Genomic DNA, 10,833 nt, shown 5'->3' on the forward strand with positions numbered 1-10,833 from the left:
TATGCGAAAGAATCACTGCCTAAGTATAGTTCAGTTGTATTTAACTTTTTAGTCCAGTACATGGGCCTATGCGTTATATTTTAAAGTGGAAGTCAACCCAAACACATTTTTTCCAGAATAAGTTCTATGCAGTTCTAAGTTCTATTCTAAGCTGTTCATAATGTTACAGTGACTTACAAATACAATAGTGACATACTTTGTAGGAATTAAACCCTTTCTTGTTTTTGATTAACATCTTGGCCTCCTACTATACTTTACTGCTTTAATATTACTCATGATTGTAGTACTTATACAGCCACATATTTTCGTGTTATTGTAAAACGATTGAGAACTGGTAATGCACTAACTGTGAAACTGCATTAGTTGTAATGACGTAACATATCCTACAAGTGGCGCGAGAGGGAAACTAGAGTAACACCGGAAGTAGACGCAAGTAACCGGAAACAGTGAGGGGAAAAAAATACAATCTCGCTGTCTTTTTTTGTTTTGTTTTTTTTTTGCTCGCTACTTCGAAGCAGCGCCAAGGCGTGTTTTTTTGTGTGTGTATTAATCTCACAACCTTACCGTTCTGGTGGCACCAAAACATGGACAGATGATGTCCGCGTAGTTGGGTAAGTGGATTAATCAGGCCAGCTGCTTGAATCGGTTGTTGAAAAGGCACAGATGCTAACGTTAGCTTCGTCGGCTAACGATAAAACTACACGGCTGCTAGTTGTTTTTAGCATAACACGCCATCACTTTTTCACGTTAACCCCAAGAGCTCCCTTTGAAATAATTCGCTGCTGTTTGTTTTAACACTTGATTATAAGGGTTTTCTTTCGTGAGGCGCTGTAAGTGACGCTACATCTGTTTTCGTAGCGACGAGTCATGCAAGCATCGTCAGATTATTGTAAAAACTGGAGAATGACATTTCTGCAGACTTTGCGTTTGGACGCTTGAACTGCGTTGGAATTTATGTTAGAGTGTAGAACGTGACACTTGAAATGGCTTCAAGGGGTCAGGAAGTGTGTGTGTGTGTGGGGGGGGGGGCGCTAGTATAATCAAATAATAAAAATAATGTCCTACTGTTAGTGAGCTGAGCATTTTGACGTTTGATTCAGTCGAGAAACGTGAAAGCTGGAGGTCAATATGTGAAAATGTCTTAATTTGGGGAATTTTAGTATGGAAACAAAAGTGGGAGTTTCAAACTTAATCAAATTTGGGAATGTTGAAAATAATTCCGAGCTGATTCAAAGGAGCTGAAGATTTAGAATTCGGAGTGGGAATGATGGGATATTTTTTGTGTGTGGTGTGGAACGTCTCAATTATTTATTTTCTTTTGGGCTGTGAGGGGATGTGGAAAGGTAGAAAATAATCACAGTCATGTCCTGAATATTTGTAATAGTTGAATGACTTGAATCAGTCGAGAAATAAGGAAGTAGCTAAATGTAAAAAATAATCAGTTACACAAAAATGATCCAGCAAGTGTCCCTAATATTGTGGGGCTAACACATTTTCCCCTACCGCTCTGCAGATATATGGACACGGTCCCGCTTTGTACATAATCCAATCCACAGTATTCGCTCTGAAAGTGACCCGGCACTCAAACATTGTGCATCCCGCCAATCGTCCCGAGGGCGCCGGCATGGCCAACAGCACCGCGACGGCAGTCAAGGTTATGGGAGCACCCGGTCCTGCGGGCAGAAGTAGCCCCGAAGGATCCCAGGTGGGTTGCTGCAAGCAGGGGAACACAAGGCATTCCACAAAATTGGAATTGTGATTTAATATGCCATTATTTTTACAAGCTCCTCTTCCGATGCATTTTGTTTAACCAAGAAAGAAACAAAAGTAACCATTCTAATAAAAAAAAATTAAAAAAAGTCTGTGAGGTCTTGTTATATTCTGAATCAGCATATTGATTATCCATGCCAAACCTCAACTAACACTTGTATTCCCTCGTGCTGCTTTTATATGACTGAAGGGGACAAAAAAAAATCACAAGCATTGTGTTCATAATTGTTGAAATGATTAATTTCAGGTGCTGAGCAAGAAGAAGCTTCAAGACCTGGTGAGAGAAATCGACCCCAACGAGCAGCTTGACGAGGATGTCGAGGAGGTCCGTCTCCGCCTCGTCTTGGCCGCTTTGCCACGTTTTTTTTTAAATGAGTTTTTTCCCCCCAACCTCCACTAATATGTCGAGCGCCATTTTCAAGCGTAATTCGGAAACGCTTCTCCGCAGATGCTGCTGCAGATCGCCGACGACTTCATCGAGAGCGTGGTCACGGCCGCTTGCCAGCTGGCGCGCCATCGCAAGTCCAACAGCCTGGAGGTCAAAGACGTCCAGTTGCACCTCGGTGAGCTTTTCCTCGACACATTTCGACTACGTCAATGCAAAATACAGCATTGCACGCTCATGTGTATTATACAGTGATTATGAAAGTTTTAGGTAATGTGTTGATGCTGATAAATCACAGTATCGTTTAGAGTTTTTATATTTGAAACTTCAATTATAATAAGGAAGTACAACAAATATTTAAGTATTTTGTGCCAGTTTACCCAATGTTACTGTCCAATAATGCATGGCGCTGTCCTATGAAAAACACGCGTAATTTAAAACAAAGTTTTACATTAATGCGGTTTCCACGTTACAGACATCTCATTAACATGAACATTTTAAAAGATGACAAAGTTGGATATAAATGTTTTTCACAGGACAGCGACGATCATTATTTTCAGTAGGATTTGGTTTAATTGTTAATTTGTATTTAAAAAAAAAATGTATGTATAAAAAATGTCTTCTTTTTTTTTTTGTCAGAGCGTCAATGGAACATGTGGATCCCGGGTTATGGGTCAGACGAGATCCGTCCCTTTAAGAAGGCGTGCACCACAGAGGCTCACAAACAGGTACCGGTAACCCGCACATCTCTTTGTCTTTCCTGTCCATCATCCTAATTGGAGCAAAGATCATTATTTAATTTATTTTATTTTTTTTTATTCCAGAGGATGGCCCTGATCCGCAAGACGACCAAAAAGTAGCAAGACTCCATTTTTGTTGTCAATCCCACTTTTGTTTTTTGGAGGGGGCGGGCGGGTGGTACCAAAAAGGTATCATGAGTTGGTGAAAGGACTTATTTTAGTGTTAATTGGCATGTCTTCCTAATTTTGGAGTATATTGCCAACATCATCATGTACTAATGTACTCTTTTGTTTTGTTGTTTGGTTTTCTTTTTCCTTCCTGTTTTGTTAACACATTCAGCTGTTTGTCAATAAACATGATCACCTGTTTGGATTGTGACAACTACTGGGTTTGTCTGACTCATTGCAAGGAGAACAACAAAAATACTTAGTGACTCAGTATGCCTTTTTATGAGCACGTAATGTTAGAAATAAAAACGTCTCCAATGTTCAAAAATCAGCACAATGATACGTGAATTTCATCAATTGCACTACACGTGAATATGAATTCTAGGAAGGTGTCCAACTTGGTGTTCATCCAAATGAGTAGACTTGAAAGCCTCCCAGCAGAAGGAGAACTTGACTAATGTACATCACAAGGCTTCATTGATGTTCCGAGTGACTTTTCGGGCTATAAAGTGCCATTTAATCGCTTGGCCCGCCGTTTATTTACACAGAAGCATCTTCCACGCACCGCGGTCGGTAACACCGCAATTCTTCGGGGAAGGTGTCCTCGAGGAAAAGAGAAATGTTGCAGGCACACAAGGGGCTCGTTCGTCACAGCGAGCGCGACACTAATTGCCTTGATGACTTCTCGACATTGCTCGGAGACGACATCCAAGAGCGCCCCGTGGAGTTCTTCGAATAATTGTCAACGTTGGCCGCGTGGAAACAAATCTGCTCACTAGTCGGATGCTGTGCAAAGTGGAGATGCTGCACAGGACAAGAAATGGACGCAAGATGCCCTTCAATTGCACATTTTTATATGTTTCATATTGTGGTTTTAGTTTAACGATTGTTCCGTTTGTTTGGTATGCCTGAGTGTTCGAATTGAATATTTTTACGCTTTAACAACTCAAGTTGTTTATTTAGTAAAAAAAAAAAAAACATTAAGCTTCTTTCAGACATCGATTTTGATCAATAATCGCACAAACCTGATGCCTGTAGTAATACCAACCCTAACCTGGAGGAGGCAGCACAGATGCAAACCTGATGTAATGATTTGTGAGCCTAAATATTGAAGAGGATTAACATTTACGATTCTAGCCATTTTCTGGGCAGATCGGAGAAGGAAAGTCCCTCTTAATCTATCACAGACACCGATAGTCAGACAAATGGAAGGATGCAAGGGCCACGTTAAAATGTGTCACTTTTTGAAACACGCTAAAGTCAATCAAGAAAGCTATTGTATATTGTTTGTATTTTCTAGTAAATTTGATCAACTTTCTGTTAAAGGTGATCAGGCAAATAGTTGAGGATTTTTCAAGTTTTTGGGGTGGCCAACGGCCCTCTATCTCACCAGATTACTGAAGACCCAGCTCTGAATTGGATAGGAGTCAAATCCCATCTCCACATTCAGAACCAAAAAAAGGGGCAAGGTGTAAAAAGAGTAAGGTGACCATTTTTAAAACAGTTACTTGCAGATCATGAATGTGATGTCTTCATAAATCAGCCACAGAGCAAAAAGTGGATGACACAACTTTTGCCTCTAAAATTGAATTACCTTTATTCACCAAACTGTTTTGAAGATTAATTATTTAAATCATAAATGGTTCATTTGTATCTTTGAATATAGAGAAAAGCTCTACAGTGTGTAAACAAATGTATTAATAGTAATGGCCCCTATTTTTTGACACCCTCCCTTCTCACTCTGCCCACCTTCACCTTTCTTTCCTTTTAACTAACCTTGCGCGCCATGTCAAATGTTATTTTTAGTCATTTTATTTCTTTTTTGTCATTTCGCGGGCTGCTGAAAAATGTTCGACGGGCTGCAAATGGCCCCCGGGCCGTAGTTTGGACACCACTGGCCTGCCACCGTTAATTTGAACAAATTGAAATCCTCCCTCAGTTGGTCAGCGATGGACACAGCCGTTGTTGCTCTTTTAAGCGCTTTATTGAACAAACAGTAACAAAATACAGTAAACGCCAGCACATTCTTCGACGACCTGCCGATGGCCTCCACTGACGGTCACTTAGCACGCAGAATGGCTAACAGTTTAGCCAGTTAACAGCCAGCCAATGCTACATTCTCATTCACCGACTTCCGCATCATTTAACAGGCCCTGCCCGCCCCTTTAAGGCACACACACATTCAACGTCACAGATACTAACTGCAGTGTAGAACAGATTTTTAGCAATGATGCTGCCCAAAACAGAATTAGAGCATAGCCTGGATGTGAGTACAGCGGAACCTTGATTTAAAGGACCCCGATTTAACTGATTTCGGATTTAACGGACAGAAAATAGTTTCCAGTCCACCCAAAACACACCGTTGCACAGCAGTTGCCCAAATCTGTGTGTTCCAGAATTGGCTGCTGTTGTTTTAATAGCGCAAACAACAGACAGAGATTGGTACACGTCAAGTCAAGGGACCACAGATGGAGGGATCCTAATTCCAACGGACATTCAACACATAGTACACATACAGTATTTCCCGGTTGTGACAGATATACAGTCGAACTCGGGCCGGCTAACGGGCGTGCCTCTGTGGCGGCCATGTTGGCAGGGGCGATAGTCCCAGAAAAAAAAGGTCATGAAAAGCATGGATTTTAGCTTAGCATCGCAGTAGGCACGCAGCTCCAAAGAAGCATATCTACCTTGTCATAACTACAGCTGTTATTTACAGGAGCCAGTTCTAAACATGTAGTTTGTGTACATTCTATTTTTGGTCGTTTTTTTTTTTTTTTTTCCCCAAGCCCTTCTCTTTGGTATCCAGTCGCAGTAGAGGTGAGAAACGGAAGCACGCTAACCTCGTAGCTCATGAGCGAGGGACGTTTCGATAAACTTTTCAAACATTTTCAAGCGTTTTATATTCATTTGCAATAATCTTGCACTGTACTGGGCCTTTTTGAAGCATAAAGTGATACTAAAGGACCGGTTGGTACAATCCCTGCTGTCAACACTTCCCTAGATTGGTAAAGACATGGTTTCTTGATGTGGCAGCTTTCAGAAGGCTTCACTGGCTGTTTCGACTGTTTACCACAACGCCCCCCCCCCCCCCCCCCGCCGGAGTGGCTCAACATAAACCTTTGACTTTCATGAAAATCCCATTCATCGTATGGGGAAGGCGTTTTCCAAGCCTAGGTCTGTGGCGCAAACGAGGTGGCTTTAGCCAGTCTAGTCGCAGCATTTCTTTTTGTTCTTGCGGGCCAGGCTGCTCCTGTGTCCCTGCAGAGCGAGCGGCGCGGCGCACTTGACGCCGTCCCAGCCCTCGTGCAGGTCCACCTCCCCGCTCGCCAGGCCCTTGTAGATCCGGCGGGCCAGCAGCTCGAAGGTCTCCTTGACGTTGTGGCCCGACTTGGCCGAGGCCTCCACATAGGGCACGCCCAAGACCGCGGCCAGCTTCTCGGCCTCGTCGCGGCTCACCGCCCGCTTGGCGTGGCCGTCGCAGTCGCTCTTGTGGCCGGCCAAGACAAACAGGACCCGGTGGGGCAGCACGTGCTCGCACACCTCGGCGTGCCAGTCCCGGATGTGCTCGAAGGACGCGCGATTGGTCAGGTCAAAGACCAGAAGGCCTCCAACGGAGTTGCGGTAGTAGGAGCGCGTCACCGACCTGAAAGAGTCCCGGCGTCAGACATGTTGCGAAACAATCGGCTTTCTCCTTCCCATAAGAAGATTAACACAATGTTTGCCTCTTGGCTGGAATTTCTTACTTCCACAAGCTTATCAGTAGACTGCCTGCATTGTGAGTCACCGAAATGCAACAAAAAGGCACTGCTGCTGCATTACCAGGCCCTTTCACAAAGTCTGTAAAAGCTTGAATTTGACCACCTTTGGATGTAGCACGTCCAGGAGCGCTGAGAAACTTTCCACATACAAATGGGGATCGGAAAATGGCCTTTTTTTTCTGTGAATGAACCGAAGTCCATAAACACATGGTGATTGAAAAAAAAAAAAGGACCTATTTTAAAACCATGTCATACTCTAAAATGTTTATTGTATTGCTTGACTAATTTGTTATTGATTATTATTTTAAAGCAACAGTGTCATATGTCAGTTTTTGTTGATTATGGCGGCATCATGTGGACTAAAGCAGTAGTGTAATCCTGAGCTCTCGGTGGCCTGCAAGTTGGACTGAATGACATTTCTATTCCCAGTGGCTGTGTGAAAGATGAATAGCGATGAAGTAATGAGTCTCATTTTGTTTAAACAATACTTTTTTTGTTTTTGTTTGTTTTGGGGCTTCTGCCATGACACTAGTAATAGCGCGTAGACGTTCGAATCGACTTCCGTCCTTATAGCGAAAGGAGAAAGTGAGTATGCCGTAAAGCAATTCAGGACATTCGTATTTTTTGTGTGTGCCATCCTCAAAGTTGCTTAGTGTCAGTAAAAACGATACAGACCCACCCCCCAGCGCATGACAAAAATCCCATTCAACTACTTGTAAGTCAATGTTTCATCAAAAGAGTTGTGAAAAAAAATGACCAAGGTCGAATTCTTGCCCAATGCTGCTTTAAATGATTCTTTTCATAAAAAAAATAATAGATAGCAAATGTGGAGGTGCTGCATCTTGCATTGCAAATCGAAACTTCACCCATCTCCATATTAAAATAATAAAAATAATAATAACGATTTTCAAGCATTTTAAGAAGGGACTTGCTTCTCAGACCCAAAGTACAGTAAAAAAAAAAACAAAAAAAAACCCAGCTCAATGCAAAAGTGTAAGGACGGCAGGATGTGAGCGTGCTTTCTTGCCACGACGTATTCGAACGTCCGTCTGGATCGTCACAAAAACCGAGGAGCCCCGGCCTGCGGCGTACTTCAAAGTCACTAATTCCTTCAGGCTCACCTGAAGCGCTCCTGGCCGGCGGTGTCCCAGAACTGCAACTTGACCCGGACGCCGGGCTCCACCTCCAGGAAGTGCACGTAGAAGTCCACCCCCACCGTCTCATCGATGGCCTCCAGAAACTCGTCCTCCGTGTAGCGCTTGAGCAGCGACGACTTGCCCACCGTCGAGTCGCCCAGCATGATGATGCGGAACTGGTATTGCCACAGACTCGGGTCCATGCTCCCGAGACGGGCGAGACTGCGGCTGTGGAAGTCAAAGCCTATTTAGGCGTCACATGTCCCGACAACTTGTGGCTTGCATTTGACTTCCATGCAGGGTTTGGCCAAGTCGCTCACATTTGCTTGTTCACACACGACGACTGAACTGAAGGAGTGGCGTGATGTCATTGCTGGGCGTGGCCCACACGTGGGTGGCTTGTATTCACTCGCAGGCCACTTCATTAGGGACACCCGCACGAGCGCGCTCCAGATAAGGTTCAAGGTGTTTTATTTAAAATATCGCACTATAAAAACATAACGGTAGTACTGAGAAATCAACTTCTTTTGCTAGTCTCCCTTATAAAAAGTTTTTTTTTAAAGAGCGTTTTAAATAAAACCATGCTAGGCAATGCACATTTTAAGAAATCTGAGGGGGAAAAAGTGATTCACGACAGTTTCTGCTAAAAAAAAAAAAAAAGAAAGTGTATGATGATAAGATGCAGTCATCAGAGGTATCGCACAGTGCAAACGTTCAAGTGAGCAGGATTAAAAGAAAATGATTGCATGGTGATGCTGACACATTGTGATGTCAATATTGGGGTAACGTCGCTGCTGTACAAATGCAGCTCTCGGGACCCTTCTATAAACAGACTTAAAAATGTACTAAATTTAGTAATAATTCTCATTTTTGATCGACACAAAGTCAGGTGCAACAAGTTTCCTGTTCATGTTTGCTGTACATCGTAATCAGAGCTGTACCTAATATTTTGACTTCTCGTGAAAATCTTGGCCGGTAAAGGCAACTGCAAACTTTCCATAAAACTTCACGACACTCAATTATGAAATATAATACATTATAAAAAAAATTAATGCGCAAATTTACTAGAAACTTGTGGAAAGAAAGCAGAGCAGCTTTATCGGAACACCTTCAACCTTTGTAATCTAGAAGGGGTAAGGGGGCCTTTATTGATAAACCCAAATCTCCCCATGTTCCCGGTCAAAACATTTACTTTCATTATCCTAAAGGTAGGAGAAAGAGTAGTGCAGGAAAAAAAATGCAATGGTCTCATGCACACACACACACACACAGACAAATCACACTTTATTGATTTTATGAGTCATGACTCACTGTTACAAGGTTTTCCCTCATGTTCCACGTTTCTCAATAAGTTGACTAATGCTAAAAGTAGGCTGTACTCGGTTCTGAAGACATACTTAGTGTATGACTGCATGAATGTGAGTAACCGTTGATGACCTTATCTTGACAGGCTCATCTGCTTGTGGCAAACAAAACAGCCCCAAAAGAGGAAGTTGACAATTCAAAGTCCTTCTGGGAAAGCCAATACAGAAACGCACAGTATACAAAGATCGCAGTGCATTACATCAAAGTACCCCCCCCCTTCCCCAAATAGATTAAAATGGCCGCTCTCTTTTATTTTTGCAACTTCTGTGATGAGTACAACTTTATGACCTGGTTCCGTTTTTCTTCAGTTGGAACTGGGGCCTTCTGAATAGCAGTTAGTGTGAGCACAAAACCTTCAGGCTTCTGCTACAAAGAAAAAAAAAAGTCAGGAAAAGCCCGTTAGAACAGCTGAACTTTATCCTGGGTGCATGTCAGGTGAGCGTTTAACGTGATTGTTTCATTTTGGACACAACCACATCCCGGTTAGAAGAGGATGTGCACACTTGTGCAATCACATTAGAGCAGTTGTTTATTTTTTACTTCCCCAATTAAATGATAAAAAAAAACTTGTCCAGGTTATTGGGTACATGAATGGAGAAAAAACGTTTTGAAATAATTTATCTTGATGTATTGGGAAGTTAAAGTGTGGCTAATTTGCACAGCATTGCATCTCCAGTCTTCTTTCCCTATTGAAATGCCATAAAAATAAAAGTATACTTTTTAAAAAGTAAAAGCATAAATACAATTAAATGAATTCATTGAATGGTCATTCTGGTGTGCGCACCTTGGCCACCTGGGGGGGGGAGTAAGCGAGAGATGAATTGCTGTTCATTGAGACTCAACTCCTTTCAGCTCATCAGTGCGGCAGTAAGTTTTTTGCAGAGGATAAAGAATATATGCCTGTAAGCATTGTTGTGGTCAGTCTACGTGTGTTGCAGCATCATTTGTGGCCAGATATCCATTGTTGCAAAGGGCCACACAGGCGCTAATTGCTAGCCCGTGTGCCTATGGAGTTTCTTATATGTTAGCATTCAGGTAGCAGAGGCCGTACAGTTGCTTTAACTACACAAAATGTAATTCTGTTCACGCTTGCAATTCTAAACAAATACAAAAACATATTTACATGTCAGTTGATTGACGGCTCGCATCTTGAAAAGACTTGAACGTCAGGTCACTCCGACCTCGAGGCACGGCTGTGTTTGAGTTGTCAATCAAAACTCGAGTTCCTCCGAGGACAGCAAAATATTTAAATGTTGAACCTAAACAAACTGGAGTGCAAAGTTCACTTGAGGTTCATATGAGTTTTGTTACATCGCAGCGAGGAGGCGGAGAGAAAAAAAAAAAAGCAGAAGCTGCCGCTTGTTTCGAGGAGTGGAAATGACATTTCTCGTCACGCGAAAATTCAAGCAAACACAAAAAGGCGACGGCAGCGGATCACGTTCTGCTGCCAAATCGGGCAAAACTTTTGTTTGTTTTGGACATTTCGGTCGAAAGTGAGAATGTTTTATTCT

General features: G+C 42.6%; 2 protein-coding genes across 2 annotated transcripts; one reads left to right on the forward strand and one right to left on the reverse strand.

Annotated features, from left to right (window-relative positions):
• Positions 1-411: 411 nt before the first annotated feature.
• Positions 412-3,277, forward strand: taf12 (TAF12 RNA polymerase II, TATA box binding protein (TBP)-associated factor). The gene is made up of 6 exons (XM_086038084.1): positions 412-611; positions 1,514-1,705; positions 2,018-2,095; positions 2,219-2,333; positions 2,795-2,883; positions 2,980-3,277. Exons 2-6 carry the CDS (start codon positions 1,625-1,627, stop codon positions 3,013-3,015), a joined length of 399 nt encoding a protein of 132 aa, XP_085894210.1. The 5' UTR covers positions 412-611; positions 1,514-1,624; the 3' UTR covers positions 3,016-3,277.
• Positions 3,278-5,025: 1,748 nt separating this feature from the next.
• On the reverse strand, positions 5,026-8,330 carry LOC147142997 (ras-related protein Rab-39B-like). Its single transcript, XM_086039201.1, has 2 exons — positions 7,943-8,330; positions 5,026-6,706 (listed from the first exon to the last, which is right to left on the reverse strand). The coding sequence occupies exons 1-2, from the start codon at positions 8,158-8,160 to the stop codon at positions 6,271-6,273; spliced, it is 654 nt and encodes a 217-aa protein (XP_085895327.1). The 5' UTR covers positions 8,161-8,330; the 3' UTR covers positions 5,026-6,270.
• Between the last annotated feature and the right edge of the window lie 2,503 nt (positions 8,331-10,833).

This window comes from Filicampus tigris, chromosome 8, assembly GCF_054856515.1.
Source record: "Filicampus tigris isolate MCC_2025a chromosome 8, RoL_Ftig_1.0, whole genome shotgun sequence".
In the NCBI taxonomy this organism is placed as follows: domain Eukaryota; kingdom Metazoa; phylum Chordata; class Actinopteri; order Syngnathiformes; family Syngnathidae; genus Filicampus; species Filicampus tigris.